At 39.9% G+C, this 17,363-nt stretch overlaps 1 protein-coding gene across 3 annotated transcripts in view; it reads left to right on the top strand.

Annotated features, from left to right (window-relative positions):
* TENM1 (teneurin transmembrane protein 1) overlaps positions 1-17,363 on the top strand; it is a 794,660-nt gene that overhangs the window by 671,762 nt on the left and 105,535 nt on the right. For all 3 annotated transcript variants that reach the window (XM_025431163.3, XM_049107241.1, XM_049107240.1), the window contains 2 exons: positions 5,080-5,329; positions 13,972-13,992. In XM_025431163.3, coding sequence (XP_025286948.2) covers positions 5,080-5,329; positions 13,972-13,992 — 271 coding nt within the window. The remainder of the gene's footprint in view (positions 1-5,079; positions 5,330-13,971; positions 13,993-17,363) is intronic.

Genomic DNA, 17,363 nt, shown 5'->3' with positions numbered 1-17,363 from the left:
TCATGCTCACCCCAGCCCCACTCAATCCTGTCTCTTTCTCAGAATTTTATTCTGAGAATTTTATTCTGAGAAAGAAACCTTATTTTAGATAGTTTTTTTAAAGGAACATTTGTCCATTGTATCATCTCATTTGTAGGCACATTGTATTTCTAACCAAGAACTTGTCACACTTGCCAGGAAACAGATCTGAAGCCAGCTCTGCCACTGCCTTTCAGCCTGACCTTGGACATGAACACGTCTCTTGGGATGTTTTCGAAGTCTAAATCCCACCCACCAAGGCAGTTTTAGAAGTAGGAATGATAAGTGTGAAGCAGCAGCTTTGAGAAGACCAATTTAGAAAGCAATGCTCTTTCCCCCTCAGGTCAGACAGTCTTTTCTGACTGATTAAGGCAAGAACGACCGTCTTTCCAAATTCCCCCACTCCGCTTCTTTCTGGAAAAAGCCTAACTCTTTAGGCACCCTGCTTTTTTGATCTGAGACAGATGGCAGATTAAAAACAAGAATCTACCTTCCCCCAATTTCCTCTCACTGGTTAAAAAGACACCTGTAATTAGACTGGATGTCTGCTGCCATTCATTTCTTCAGTTTTTCTTTGGTTCCCAAATCATTATGCAGTGGGTAGTTTCTAGAAGGCAGTGTTTTCAGACCATTTGTCATTTTAGCTGCAGCAATTATATTTACCTGACAATTAACCATTGGTTGTGGAGAATTGTTTCCAAATATTATGCCTGATATATATAGATGGTTTCTACTTTCACCGAGATTAAAAAAAATAATAATAAAATAAAATAAAATAAAACAAAACAAAAAACACCAGGAGCTTGTGGTTTTCAATATTATTCCTTCAAAATACATCCTCTTAGTGATTACAGGGAGTACATATCCGTATCTCTTAAGATAAATCAGCTCTTTAAAATTATGAGTAATAGGGCAGCCTGGGTGGCTCAGCGGTTTAGCGCCGCCTTCAGCCCAGGGTGTGATCCTAGAGACCCAGGATCGAGTCCCATGTCAGGCTCCCTGCATGGAGCCTGCTTCTCCCTCTGCCTGTGTCTCTGCCTCTCTCTCTCTCTCTCTCTCTATCTCTGTGTGTCTCTCATGAATGAATAAATAAAATCTTTTAAATATTTTTAAAAATAAAATTATGAGTAATAAAAATGTGTACGTCAATCATCTATTACAGAGGTAAGCTATTTGTTAGAGTATATCATGGTATCAAACATATCTCCCAGTGTGTCCTCCCAATTGAGTGTTAAAAAATTATTAGACAAAACAATCCAGGGTACTAATTGGATACTGTCATCTGTCTGAAATGGATAAAGAATTTCTTTTAGCTTAGCCTCCAAAATAGGCCAGTAGCTTGTCGACAAATGGTTTTACTGGGAGGGGAAGTAAATTTCCATTGATCACACTGGCATATCTCCCAGTTTGTGTTTATATCCTCTCAGTCAAGTCCTAAGAGAAATATGTATTGTGTCCCTCGTTGTTCATAAGTCTGAAAAATGGTTTCTTCTTTGAAATCAGCATAAAGCACCACCCACTGGCTTCCGAGGGGAATTTTCATTTCAAACTTATTTATAAGCTTCAAAAGAAGTTCTGAGCAAGGTAGCAGGAGGGTATGAGTAGTGCATTTAAAGGTGTACTTAACTTATTAAACAACAGACCTGGCTTTTTGGCAGAGAAAACGAAGACTGAGGGGAGAAAAGTCGCAGTAGGCCCCTTTCAGTGGGGTTTCTTTGTTGACTGTCAACCAGACACCCAATCCTTAGCAGGAAGTTGGCCTTCACATAAATAATGTGTGTTGTCCTAGGATCATTTGATTCTGTTTTCAAAATGAGCATGTGTGGCAGAATAAACTGGAAGGGAGGCAGCAGTAATTGATCAAGATTTCCAGGAACATAAACAAAATATTTTCAAAGCAACCTTTTGCAGAAGAATTGGTGTTAAATCATTGTTGCTAGATGGTATGCCCCGGTTCTATGTAATGGAAGGTTAAACAGATTCTTGAAACAACAAAAACACCCTTCAAAATGATCTATTTTTCCAGGGCAATACAAAAGGGGTTTGCCCATTTTTGTTTTGATTGCTTCAGCTTTAAACAGGAATGGTAATTTCAGTACACGGGCACTTTAGTACCTTGCATGAAAGCAAGACATCAATTGTTGAGATGTAATCAGAAAGTACATTGCCTTATGTTTTATTTCCTTTAATCATTCTTCTTCTTTGATGGAGTGCTGAGCTTTCTAATAGAAAAGGGGAGTTTTAGAATTGCAGGCTTAGAAGAATGGTTTAGAATAGCCATCTTTAGTTTTTAAATTGCCAGGAGCCTGGTAATAACATGTCATTTTGAAGGTAATTGTTAACTATACCGTTATATTGATATAAAAAAGATAGAGATCTACCTGTGAAAATAGATGTTAATGGCAAATCTGGTATTTCCAAGCCAATAATTGGACATATTTTTGAATGATATACCCTATAATGCATTGCTGAAATACAGACATGCTAAACAGTTGGTTTCCTCATTTGTTCGAGAACATATCATAGTCTCATTGGTAGGATATTTGGTTAGGGATCATCAGGAGGTTTCTTTTCAATGATGTTGTGTGGCCATCATCCCAGTTCTTATTCACTTCCTCCCTATTCATTTAAACTGTGGTGTTGATTGCACTGCAATTAACCGTTTTTTGGGAAATGAAATTCACTCCTATTAATCTTACTTAATTAACTGTTCTAAATCTCAAGAATTTTTTTACTGCCTAATAAAGTTATTAATAAAATTAATAAGAAAGTAGTGATCCTCGAGATTTCTCACAGTTCTGCAATAAAAGACCAATTTGTTGGGGCATAAACTCATAGCTGCTCCTGCAGATCATATGTTGAAAAAATAGCCAGAAATCACCTTGGGAGGGAGAATCAAAATACCTAGACTTGAAACCCAAAAGCTATATGATCAATGGGATTTGTTTCCTGAAAGGCGCCTTCTAAGTACATATTTGGTGTCATGGTATTGTGCATGTTTTATCCTCTTATTTTTCCAGCAATGTTCCTATTTCAGAGTGATCAGTGGTTTCTATTGTAGGACTGTGGGACCAGAAGTTGAAAGAACTGAGGAAGACATTTCAGGAAATGTTTAGGGAGAATAACAGGCAATCCAAGGAGATAGATAGCAGGGGTCATGGGAGGAAAAAATAAGACTCTATAGGATTACTGCATTCATTCATTTGCCATCAGTTACTTCAGCCTGACGCGCTGGCATGCCTTCTCGCACCATGGATGTTTTACCTGCCCAGGCTCATTCTGAGCCAGCTTGAGCACAGCAGTACTTGTTCCTTGGATTTTCTGCCCAGGTTCAGCAGGTCTGCAAAATCACTGGGATTTGGACAAGGAAACTACAAGAGACTCAAAGCCTATTTTGAACATTTACTGAGCTCTTATAATGACTTGGCCATGGGCACTGGCACTCAAATGCAAAAAAGAGTAAGACAGAGGGTTTACGTTCATGGAGCCCAGGTTCTAATGGAAAAGATAGAGAAGGTAATGAAAACTGCATTATACAGCATAGTTGGTGTTATCACAGAGCTATGGGCAACAAACCACGTGCTCAAAGAAGAGAGAGTAACTCATTCTGCCTGGACAGAGCACTGAGGAAAACTCAAGTTGAGCTTTGAAGGATAGGTAGGAGTTCCCCAAGCAGACAAGATGAGGAGGGCTTGCAGGATAGAGAGACTGGCGTATACGAAAGCAGAACGGAACGGAAGAAGGTTGAAGGCAATTGCAAATAGTTCACTATCGCTGGAATTTAAGATACAAACAAGAGGATGCTGAGAGGGGAGACAACATAAGAGTAGACAACAATCAAGTCATGAAGGACTTCGTATGCCTTAGTAATAGGGAATGTGCCCTTTATCCCATAGAGGATTTGGAGCTGTTGAAAGATTCTAAGCCACACACTGAAACAGTCTCAATGGCAAGAGTGGGAGTGGTGCTTGGGAGAGAGGTATGCATGGAGACCGGGAGACCAAGAAGTTAAGAAACGCTGGACTAAAGCAGTCATGGTCATAATGGAGGCGACAAAACTGGTTCAACATATTTTAGGAGATAGACTCGAAGTGGGTTTCGGAAAGAATTAGGTTTAGAGAATGCTGATAAGAGCAGCCTTGGTCATGTCCACATTTCCAACTTGGGTAAATACATGCATAGTGATACCATTCATGAGTGGGGAACACAAGAGGAAGAGCAGGGTTTGGTAGGGGGAGCAGAAAAAATAATGAGTTCAGTTTTACACCTGTTGCATTTGAGGTACTTGTGGGGCATCCAAGTGGAGTGATGGAGCAGGAAATTGCATGGCAGGTGACAACTCTGGGTAGGAGAAAATTTCAGCGTATAAAGATACGAGTTAAAACTGTGAGAATGGATGAGATTGCCCAAAGAGAATGCCTGCACAGTATTTTCCAGCATTTTCATAAGTCAGTATCTCTATTTCCTGCGCTGATGATAGTGAGATATGGTCCAAAAGAGTGGAAAATTCAAGTCCTTTCTTATATCTCTGAAGTACATTCTAGCGGTATGATTTTTTTTTTCTTTTCACAGAAGTAGATTACCTTCCTGATGGTGTTTTGCTAAGGTTAATATTAAAATTGACTGATACTTCCTTTTCAGGAATCAGTCAGTTGCATAGTGAGGGTAATTTGAAGTCAGACAAGTGTGTGCAGCCATCAGGAGAAAGTCAGCCAGAGATGAAAACTTAGCCACAGATGATTCACAGAGCCCAAAGTGAACAGGAGATCATTAAAAGTTTTTCATCAAATGTTTTATTGAGGCATTTAGAATCAGCACCAAAGGGCCTGGATGTATTAACCCATATCACAGATAGATAAACTGAGGCGAAGTGTTAGGCTACTGTACGGTGTGGCTGTGCCGTTAAATGAAACTATAGGCAATGTGCTTCACTCCCAAGTTTTTTTATGCCAGGCCAAAGCTCCATGGGGCTTTGAACAATGAGAGAGATTCAAATGTTGCTGAGAATATTGTGTGGTAATTGTTTTTTTTTATATTCTGTTTTTTTTTTCTTGGATCTAGGAATCATACATAAAGGGAATGGAGAAAATATGTTCATTTCCCAGCAGCCCCCAGTCATATCAACCATAATGGGTAATGGACACCAACGGAGTGTAGCCTGTACCAACTGCAATGGCCCAGCTCACAACAACAAACTCTTTGCTCCTGTTGCCTTAGCTTCTGGCCCTGATGGTAGTGTGTATGTTGGCGACTTTAATTTTGTAAGACGAATATTTCCCTCGGGAAACTCCGTTAGTATTTTGGAATTAAGGTAAGTCTCTCCTAATCTATGTTTGCTTAGCGGATAAGGAAAAAACAAGACTGCAATAACACGAAGAGAAAGACGTTGCCAGAAAGAGCAGAAAGTGCAGTTGCCTGTATTGAAGCCCTGAGCCAAGATGCAGGACTAGGCACAAAGGACGCAGGTCAACATGCCAGTTCTTCCTGCTTAATCGACCTTTGAGCGCTCCTTTGGAGAAGCAGGAAGTGTTGACATCCCTGTACATGTGGCTTCCCTGTGGGCATTGCCATCACTGACATGGATCCCAGTACTTCCGAGCGCTCAGATGAGTCACTCAACCTCTGCTGGTCACTACAAAGACTGATCGAAAATCTCTAATTCATTCTAGCAGGCAGAGGTAAAGGCTACATTTTATAAGTTCTCCAGGTTCAATCTTTTGAAGTGGTCACTTCATAAAAAAGAAAATGGAAGTCTGTGTTTGTGTGCCCTGATAAGGAAGAGCTAGTTGTTTACACTTAAAAGATCCATTCCATGGCAGGGGGTGGGCGGGGGGGAGGCGATTAAAATCTTCATCGTTAAGACTTTCTCACTCTGTTCTAGGAATTTTCTTGAGAGTACAAAGTATTTTTTCTTTTTTTTATAATAAATTTATTTTTTATTGGTGTTCAATTTGCCAACATACAGAATAACACCCAGTGCTCATCCCATCAAGTGCCCCCCTCAGTGCCCGTCACCCATTCACCCCCACCCCCCGCCCTCCTCCCCTTCCACCACCCCTAGTTCGTTTCCCAGAGTTAGGAGTCTTTATGTTCTGTCTCCCTTTCTGATGTTTCCCACACATTTCTTCTCCCTTCCCTTCTATTCCCTTCCACTATTACTTATATTCCCCAAATGAATGAGAACATACACTGTTTGTCCTTCTCCGACTGACTTACTTCACTCAGCATAATACCCTCCAGTTCCATCCACGTTGAAGCAAACGGTGGGTATTTGTCGTTTCTAATGGCTGAGGAATATTCCATTGTATACATAAACCACATCTTCTTTATCCATCTTTCGATGGACACCGAGTACAAGGTATTTTGACACCTTTTGAAAGGAATTTGTACCTTCTGGTATTCCATGTTCTGAAGTCACACAAAGACTACAACAAAATAGGGATCCCTGGGTGGCGCAGCGGTTTGGCGCCTGCCTTTGGCCCAGGGCGCGATCCTGGAGACCCGGGATCGAATCCCACGTCGGGCTCCCGGTGCATGGAGCCTGCTTCTCCCTCTGCCTGTGTCTCTGCCTCTCTCTCTCTCTCTGTGACTATCATAAATAAATAAAAATTTTTAAAAAAATCAATCTAAAAAAAAAAAGCCTACAACAAAATAGACTATGGCTTAATCAGCTTTATTTCTCCTTTTCTGAGGCTATAAGATACAAATATATGCCCTCTGGAGTCCTAGAAAAGGGAAGCACCCCCTCCCATTCCAGTGAGGATAAGTCAAACGTGTTCCTCTCTCCTGGGTAAATTGATAGAATCTTCCCTCCAATTGGTTATGACAGCTTTATCCCTGACACATACCTTTAGAACTGTAGGCTGAAAGTTTCTCTCTGTTCCAGAAGATTTTGATGCCATCCCATAAACTAGTCCATAAAACAGTTGTTGCCTCAAGCATCACCTCATTGACCTGAAAGATAGTGACCAGAAATAGTGACTGAGAGAGCAGAGACACTGATGGAGCAACTTCTACGTACAAAGCACCATCGAGGCCAGTCAAAACATCTGAAAAGTCTTGGGTCATTTCCATTTAACATTATGTTCACACAAGCATGGAAATTTGAATATATGAAGACATTCCTTGAAATTGTTCAGATTCTCATGCTTGCTCTGGAATCTATCTCCTTTTTTTTTTTTTCTCAGACTGAGTTAGTCCTTCGCGCTTAGCTGGGGACATCTTCCAGCCCCAAGCACCCATCCATTTTTCACATTAATTCATTCCAATTTTAATATGTTTCTTAATTATAATTGCAAACATCATCATAGAGAAGAAAGCTGTTAAATCCTTTGACTGCTAAAAAATAGACTGTAAAATTAAGATTTTATAAAGATAGAGCACATCTAGAGAGTCTAGAGAGGTATTAAGTCATAGCATCAAATGTTCGTGTCCCTTAGGATCTCACACCTCGTGGTGACTAGTCATTTCCAGCAGTATATCTCTTTGGGCACCTACTTACTGGAAAGTCAATGAGGAAGGCTGAGACAATTGTATACCTAGATTTAGAAATGATTTATACAACATTCAACATTGTTTTCAACATCCTGGGGATGCTCTGTATACATGATGCCAAACATTGATGGAGCACTGAACGATTAATTCACCATCTGAATGTTTCCAGTGGTGCAGATACTAGCTGTCAGGTAGACAAAGACCTTGTCTTACTGAGCCTATCTGTATAGCTAACCCTAGAAAGGCTATATAGCTAGCCCTGTGTAACTACCTCATCAAAGGAAAAACCATAAGATTAGCTATAAAAACAAATACTAATACTAATAATATTACTGTTAAAGAAAGCCCAGTTAAGTTTGGTCCTTTCCTTTGTGATTTAAATGCAAATTTACCTAAGGAGGAACAATTTTCATTCACTGATGAGATTCTCCTTTGCTCAAGGATCCTTAAAGGTTCACAAATTTGCATTTTGGTCCAAAGTATCTTATGACCTTCTACACAAAGTCATTTGAAGAATAAAACAGCATAACTTGGACCCCAATTGCAAAGTAATTTTCTCAGGATAAAGAAGAATCCATTTCTGGCAGTGTGAAGTATTGTCCAATCCCTCTATTCATTCTTACTCCACAGTACTATTCTCTCACATTGTCACAGCCCTTCAAACACATAGGCATGCACACACCATGAGCTCACACACCCAGGCTCTCTCACTTAGCCTGAGTCTCTCTAGTTGGCTCTTCTGAGCTCACATCCTTTAGAGCAGTTCTTCTTAACATTTTTTTTAATTCTCAGGCCCCTTTCAGAATATATGGAGGGCTGTGGGCCATCTCCCCAGGGGAAAAAAAACCCACATTCACACAAAATTGTACATGTGTTTCCCTTTCTCCCTACATGTCCCCACCTGCCAGCAACCTACACCTTTCATAGGCTCATGGTTACAATTCCCTGGATTAGGTTCAAGCAGGAAAAAAGTAGTTCTCTCTTGCATTAAGTTCAAGGAGAAAAAAAATAGTTTTCCCTTCTCTACTCTAACCCTCCTGTTATTGGCCATCAGAGAAGTAAACTGATTGAATTTACATGATCAATTTGACCCAATTTATAGATAACTCCCTGTTTTACTATAGTTAAAACCATAAAACCAGTGTATGTCAGCAAACATTATCTGTCATGCTTACTCAGAAACTAATAATAGTTCTTATTAGATTCACCTTTTTTGAAAAAAGTGTTTGATCAGTAGCCTATACTGTGTATGTTGTATCTTGGGCATATAATTGGTGATTTTATACATTTGCTTTATAAATTCCAGATTTAAACTTCCTGGGGAGAAATAAGTTGATAAAATAAGCCTTCACTATGTTAAGAACCATAATGTTCAGTTGATTCTATTGCATATAGATAGAAACTTCGTTTGTACCAGTTTTTTTCATTGTTGTTAAAGTCAGTTAATTTAATTGCTGCTGCCATCCCCCCTCTCAGTGTGTATTAGTCATTTTACTTGGTTGAGTCATCTGTTTCCTTGGAAACACAGACTAATATAGTCATTATGTTATTGGTTGCATTTAAAGCTGTGAATGGAAGAGCAATGTTGTCAATAGGTTATTGCAGAAAAGGATAGAGAACATTCCAGATCTTGACCCTCTGTCAGGGTTATTCATTATGTAATTTAACCACTCTGCTCTCTACTTCTCTATCTATAAAATTGATTTCAAGTTAATATTTGAGCATTCTTACATGTCTCATACAGTTTAACTTGTTTTAAGATCCACAGATGTATAGTTCCAAGCCCAAAGTTTGATGGCATTTTGTGCTCTGACATAAAGCTTGCTCCTACTGGATGCCCTTCTAGATTTCCTTCTCTTCTACCCTCTTGTTTCACAGTGGGCCACATTGATAAATTCCAGGTGCCCCTTGATATTTCAAAGATTGGAAGACTATAGATTTTTCCTTCCTTAGCTCTGCTGATCCAAACTGTCCCTAATTGAATTTCTTTCATCTGACCTCCGAAGTAATTTCATTGTCATTGGTTGCCAATCATTTATTTCCTCTAGCTGGCCCCCCATTGGCCGAATAGGGTTGGTAAGGAAAAGCCAGTTCTGTCATTATCATTAGCAATATGGCAAGAGCAACAATATTATTTCTTGTTATTTAAGTATATAGTATCCCTCTGCTTGTTTACTGCAGATTTCATCCACACATATCATCTTAGTGCTTTCTTCCGGTGGGAAATTGAGGTAAGATAATAAAGAAGGGAAGCTTATAAGATCATTATATAAGTAATTAAACCTAAGGGAATCTCAAAAATATATTCTCTGAAGATTCTTTTTAAAAGATACATTCATTTCTGTGTGAGATAGTTTAGGTCTAGTTTCCCTGTGGATTTGCTTCTCATGTTAAAAGTTCATACACACACGCACACACACATATATATCAGTAACACAAAAGTGACATCACAGCTTTGTGAGCTTAGTGTTAGAAAAGTCCATGGAGGTATCTGGCGTAACATGGCGCCTACGACATGCCTGACACTTGATCACATCTACTTTGTGTGATCCCTTTCAGTAACAGGAAACTTAAATACCCTTCTAGACAGCCCATTGCACCTTTGGAGTGCTCTTTTAGAAAATTCTTTCTTACACTGAACTGAAATCTAAAGCATCCACTCAGTAGCAGCAAATGTTAGCATCTGAAGCAGCACGGAAGACACTTTCCTCTTTTACCTGACACGTTTCCATGTGTGTGAAGACAGACATCATAGGTTCCTGAGCTTCCTCCTCTTCAGTCTAAATATCCCCCAAGTCCTCCAACTATTTCTCATCAATTATGACTTCATTGCTTTTTCCTTGGATTATAGCCTCAGGGTCACTTTTCAGTTCTCTAAAACTAACAGGGATAATTATATAAGTAAAAATAGGAGGTACCACATCAAGTGCTTTGCAAGAACTCAAATATATGAATATCCTCCTTGTTTCCCTCTCATCTTCTAATTTCACAAATCTATTATAAAATTTATTAAGTATCAATGCAAATTATTTATTCTTTATAAAAGCCTCATGCTGATATTGTTCAAGATGCTGAGATTCTCCAGATATTTATTTTCTCCTTCCCTTAAAATGAAAGAAAGAAGAAAATAAGAGCCTGGCAAATGCTTCTTGGTATCTTGAGTAATTTGGACTCGACAAATGTCAACGTGACATAAAAAAAGTTATCTTGAGATTCTACTGTTTCTTTTACGGTGACTGGTTAATATTTCCTCCATTGTTCTCAGGACTTGACTCTTGTCACTGACTAGAGATCAAGTAGAGCTGGAATAGCACCCACTTAGGGGAAGTTAGCATGCAGAGGGGCAGTGGAACCTGGACTTTGAGAGCTCTGAAAATACCTGATAAATGACCAAGAATCATCCCATTGTCAGCAGCACTGGAGCAGCAAATAGAGAAACATTCCATATAGATGAAATAGGTGGTTACCTTTCCAGGGTGAACTCTATATGAGGGGTAGCACTCAACGGCCCCCTCCACCTGACCCTAAAATATCTCTGCTGGTCTTCTAAGTGCCCAGATTCCCACTCTAAGACATGTGTTCCTTTGAGTTGAGACACTGCTATCCCTAAGAGTCCCCAACACAGGAACTCCTGTTAGAATGACTCATCAAGCTAAAATCATCATTAATCCTGGGCATGGATTCTTTTATTGGATTGTTTTCCAAGGAACTGCTAACTGAAAGCAGGGCCCTAAAACGCAAGACAGGTAAGAAGTGAGAAGGGCAAGGGACAGAACCAGAACGTGAGGGAGGGTAGTCTTAGGTGAGGGTTGCTGGAGTTGGAAGCTCTAAGAAGTCAGTGATTGGCAGGAGTGGGAACTCAATCTTCAAAGGAAGAATACCACGGAAAGATGAGTAGAGAGGGAAGACCACTTTTGGACATCAAATATTTCTGGCTAAGCATAAGGAAAGAAGCTGAGAACAGCATGTGAAAAAAGTGAAGTGCTACAGCCACCACAGAGCAGGCCAGGCAAACTCATGAAGCCAGGTCACCAGGCAGCAACTCCACAGCCGGTGTATTCTCTCTTTCTCCATCCCCCACCTCACAAAAGTATAAAAGGAATAGGTTGAACATTATGCTAAGTGAAAGAAGCCAGACACAAAAGGGCACCTGTTATAGGAGTCCATTTATAGGAACCACCCACAATAGCCGAAGCCATAGAGACAGAAAGATTAGTCACTGCCTGGGCCTGGGGCAGGTCAGGCATGGGGACTGACTGCTAATGGGTATGGGCTTTCTTCCTGAGATGATGAAAATGTTCTGAAATTGGATGATGGTGATGGTGGCACAACTCTCTGAGTGTACTAGAAACTGCTGAATTGTACTTTCGAGAAGGGTGAATTTTATGGTATGTGAATTATATCTCAGTAATTTTTTTTAATTAAAAAAGAGTAGATGGCCCTTTTAATCATCTTGATCCTGAGAAAATCCAAGATCGACTTAAAGACCCTACCATGGGAGCATTTCTTAGCTCTAAAAAGATTTGCAGTTCCACTCCTTTCTCCTCCTGACTCATGGCAAGCTTCAAGTCACTTGGTTGCCAGGTGGCAGTGCCTACCGATGGGCCCAGGCGCTTGTGAAGAGCCCACACTGGCACCCCAGCATGTAGTCAGTTGCTAGCTAGACAGCAAACTGACTTTGGTGGTGGCTCAGTCCTAAATCCTTCACTAAAAGTAATTCTGAGACAGAACAAGGTCACACACTGGAAATAAATTCCGTCATTTTCACTTCCTCCTTCTGAGATGTTAATGAGAGAAGCTGCTCTGCATAATACGGGACATCTTTCCAAATTCACAGTGACATTACTGGCAGGATCAGAAGCAGCTGCAAGAAAGTCAAACCACTCTCCTCCCCATCCCTTGCCATCACCACTTCAAAACCCTTTGTAGCCACACAAATGGTTCTGTACCATGAGAATCTGCTGTAAACGAAGCCACGTTTTAATGAGGTCCTTCTAGTACTTCCACAACTAAACTTCCTTCAGGAAATGATTAGAGCCAGCCTCGAGCGCACTCACCTGCTAATTTAGAGGCCACGAAAACAAGCAAGTGTCTAGAGATAAAGAAACTCAGAGAGGTCCAAATGCCCGGGGCCAGGTTTCTAATCAGAGCTCCCAGCCTTACCTTTTGACCTTTTGTGTCAACCCACAGGATACCTACCCTTTTGAGGCAGGCTAGGGAAACAGAGAAAGTCAGTGGATCCTGACCCGTAGCCCAACTAGTCAAATCCCAGAAAGATTTTCTTTAGAAAGAGTTGAATCAGTAGGAGCAGATAGCTTCAGATGAAATCATTTTGTATCTTCTCTTCTTTCCTGACATTCCGAAGAATAAGAACATTTTCTAGTTTAGATGAAAAGATTTGTTACCTTCATGTTTTTTAAAATGACATAAAGGGCCAGGTTTAAAAGGATTTTAAAATTAAAATGACTAGATTTCACAGATGATTATAGCCTTTTGATTCTGGGCAGATTTGACCCAAAGTCAGGCCTGCACGCAGACTGTGTGCCCGATGTGAGAAGCCTCATCCCAGGTCCTGGAGTACCCTGTGCCAAGGGATTTACCAAAGAGGGGCCCCCAAAGTGTTCTGCTTCTTCTGACCTGACATACCTGTTTTGCCTACCCCCCCCCCCATTGCCCCCTTAGAGCATAGATAATTGAAAGACGCAAGGCCCTAGTAGTTGATGTACATGACGTTTTATTGAAGCTATTTTGATGCAGCAGTTTTGACACCAGGGACATTCTGCCGTGGACTAAGAGAAAACCTTTATACTTTTAATCTGTTAAGTGTTTTTTTAATATTCACAAGTAATGTGCTAATGTACACGAGAGATGTCCACTATCTTATTTCTGAGAGCATGTAAGTGGCATTGGGCTAGATTTGGGATGTCCATTACACACAAGGCTTGATTTTATATTTTGATAAATTGGCTTTCAAAACAGAGTCTGGAATGGTCAGAACCTTTGCAGTGGCTACTTCTTCAAAGCTATCCCAGTGGTTCTTAAACCTTATTCTGTATCAGAATTCCCAGCTGAGTTTGTTAAAAACAGAATTCCCACGCCCCACTTCCACCTAGAGGTTCCAATTCAATATGACTGAGGAGAACCCCAGGAAACTGCACGTGTAGCAGGAACCCAGGTGGTTCTGATGAAGACAGTCCAGAGAGAAAAAACTGCCTGAGAGTTTTGCCCACCCACCAGGCAGGGTATTCAATCACCTTGACACCATCTTAGGAGGAGAAGCCAGGAGGGATCGGGTCCATTTTGGCTTGTACATCTGACAAAATGATCCCTATGGAGTCTCTAATAGCCGCAAAGTGAATTAGGACTAGGTGTGTCTGGTTAGATTTGGTTTGTTGAATGATACTGATGACTCTCTATTTGTTTTTACTTGCCACTCGTGGATAACCTTGTGCACCCTAGAAACAGAGATACCAGACATAGGTAAGCAAACCACCCGGGCAGCTACCTAATGACCCTTCTTGCCAAACAGCCCATCTCCTAATAACGGGCTAACAGGGAGATTTTACTTCTGAAATAAGGTGAAAGGAATGATGTGAAAGTGCATTTAGGAGTTAGGATTCAGGTAAGTGTCTGAAAAAAGAAGAGAGCTCCACTAATGGGAATTTGCTGGAAGATCAGACTATATCGAAAAGAAAACAAGATAAGTGAGAGCTGGCAGTTCAGTACTTCATGGGAAAGCAAAGCTTTGAGTCTCATTATGTTTTCCTTAGGTGATATCACAAATGAGTCTGTAAGTTCAAATAGATTCAATGTTTTCAAGTTGCAGTAGAAAAAAGAGGTGATACGGCAATCTTCCCAGATCCAGAAATATAGTTGACGAGTATATTAAGAGACAGTGACCACGATGACCCTCTTGAATAAGATTTTTCCTTTTTCCTTTTGTGTGACCTCATGGTTTCTATTTCTTCCCACCAAAAAGAAATAATAAAAAAGCTTTAAACCAACCATTTACCGACAACGGCACAAAGCTCTGAAATTAATCATAATGAGTATTTCTATTCAATTTGTTTATGCATTACACTTGTCAAAACTGTTCTAAATTACCTGAAATTGCATAGGAGAAAATTGAATTTGTTCACTTCTGAATGCCAATTGTCATCAAAATGGCACTGATAGGGCTTTTAATTTGGATTTCGTTTGGGAGATGCCACTTCTTAAATGCCAGTGCACAAGATCAGCCTTGCTACTTTGGCATAACTGATTCCTTAAGCAAATTAAGTTGGTTGTCAAATTGCTTACTGGTTAAGTGTTGCATAGTATTAATTATAGGCATTAATTGCCCATTTAACAATCTATGTGATTTTAACTAGCATGAATGAAGTGATCTTTGCTAAGTTGAAGGGCATTGCTCGAATGTAAAGCTAACCAGAAAGGTGACAAGAAGTCTAACACTGAAGTTACAAGAGAAATCTTTCACATATCTCAAATAGCAATATGCATGTAGACACAAGGGATTAGAACAAATTGAAATGTAGTCCAGCGGTTTTCTTTCTCGGGTATGGCATGTTTTTAAAAAGTGGAAAGAAACCAATCTCAAAAGAGCTGAAGTGCACTTGGGAAATGGCATGAAATGGCAAGAAATTACATATCAATATAGGAGACCTTCCTGACTGTTAGCTGTCAGGAAAATAACATTAATCAGATTTGAATTTTGTATGTTAGACTATTCTATTTTCTAAAGGCCAGCGCACAGAATTTTAGAACAACCTAGTTGAGCAAAATAGGATATGTTGCTCAGTTAGAAGAAAGCAAGAACACCGATTTTTTTTCTTTATCACCTTCAGAACTAAAGTATTCTGAAGGTACTTTGTACACACAGTCACATATGATCTAATCTAGTGTTGGTCAGGGCACAGGCTTGTTAGTGACCCCGGGCAAGCCCTCTATGTGTCTGGGTTTCCCCAGCTGAGATTTGAGGAGAATGATCATTTTAACTTCCCTCACAGGCACATTGGGGATATTCAATAATAAATGAATGTAATGCATTCCAAAGTGCTTTTGTGCGAATAACATTTCTCTTGGAAAAATAGCCTATGGACTTTTCCTAAACAAAGCATGATTAATCTGGCTCAGTTGAAACTTCCACAGACTGGCTACCAAAATATTGAAAGTTGTTTCAGGGAAGGGTTGTGATCCCCTTCTTATTCTAGAAGGATCTAGGGGCACTGGAGAAATTTTATTCTGAAGGCAAAAATTCAACTATATATGTAAAAAAAAAAAAAGTTTTACTCAAACCCCTATTTAAGCAGTCTTTGCTACAGAGATGCCTTGTCTGATATGACTGCCAAATCAATTCTGGAGTCTGTTGGGGCCCTTTACAGTTTATTTACGGCAGCTGGTGGTTCCAGGGTTGAAGATGTCCCTGGAATCTACTGAATTCTCTTATTTGACGAAGTGAAGGTAAGTAGAAAAAAAATCAAGTATTCAAGTTGGATCTGACTTTTTTCCAATTAGCACTATAAACTGGGTCTCAAATCAGTATCTGCTAGCCTTTACTATTATTAACATACACAGATATGCTTAAAGGGCAAATATAATTACCAATGCAATCAGAAACATACCAGTCCTTAAGGGCAACATACTTACTCTGATGACCCCCTCCCTGCCATTTTGCTGGGCTGGGTAGCCAAGACCTGAAAACTTCCATGTATTAGTTAGTTTCATGTCCTACAGTTTAGTTTAGCAGTAACTGAACATTGACCCTGTCAAACACTCTATTGGCACTCAAGATAGATGAGTATGGTTCCTGCCTGCAAAGAGCTTACACTGTGATTGGAGAGATGTGGAAAAAAAGTGAATCTTACCCCCAGCACTCACTCACATCTTGGTTTCTAATACCATTCTCCAAAATAAGGAACCAGGGGTCTTTAGCAAAATGATTCATTCCAGTACTGGGGCAAGGACTATAAAAGATGAGCTTAGAGCATCTTGTAGTGCCAAAAAGTAGACAGGGGCTAAAAGAAAACAAAAAAACAAGAACTCCACATTGATGGATGTATGGTAAGGTCTCACAGGCCAACAGAAGGAGTTCCCAGTGACTAATGCCAGACAATTTGAGCAACAAAATAAAGTAGCATTGGGTTTTAATGCAAAGTATACAAGAAATATCCATGAATCCCTACTGATATAAATGAAGTCTTGAATTCATAAATTAATGGGGGAGAAGAGATAAAGCTCTCATGCAGAAGAATTCCAAATTGTTGATGTAGACATTCTACCCTCAAGGAGGTGGAATCTAATTCCCTACTCTCCAAGTGTTGGCTTCACAGAGTGACTGCCTTCCAAAGAGTACAATATGGAAAGTGGGAGAAAAATAGTAACTTTATGCTGAAGAAACCTGACCAACTCTACCTCAGTCAGGTGATCAAAGTCAACATCAACAGTGATAAGTCACGTTGATTGTTATGTACTCTTGATTTGATCTGATGAGAATGGCACTTCACCCCGGTGGTCTTCCTCCCCAAAACCTATAACCCCTGTCTAACCAGGAGAAGAAAATTAGACACATTCCGGTAGAGGGCATCCTACAAAATACCTGACCAATAGTCTTTAAAACTGTTAAGGTCATCAGAAACAAGAAAAGTCTGAGAAACTGTCACAGCCCAGAGGAGCCTAAGGAGACATGATGACTAAATATAATTTGGTATCCTAGATGGAATCTGGAGCAGGGAAAGGATGATAGATAAAAACTAAGGAAATCTGAATAAAATATGGACTTCAGTTTATCTTTAAAAACAATGTTAATACAATATGATAGGTGCTGGTAGGTCACATATACCTCCTCTCTGCTC

The sequence above is a fragment of the Canis lupus genome, chromosome X, assembly GCF_003254725.2.
Source record: "Canis lupus dingo isolate Sandy chromosome X, ASM325472v2, whole genome shotgun sequence".
In the NCBI taxonomy this organism is placed as follows: domain Eukaryota; kingdom Metazoa; phylum Chordata; class Mammalia; order Carnivora; family Canidae; genus Canis; species Canis lupus.
This window is presented reverse-complemented; position numbering and strand designations above follow the sequence as displayed.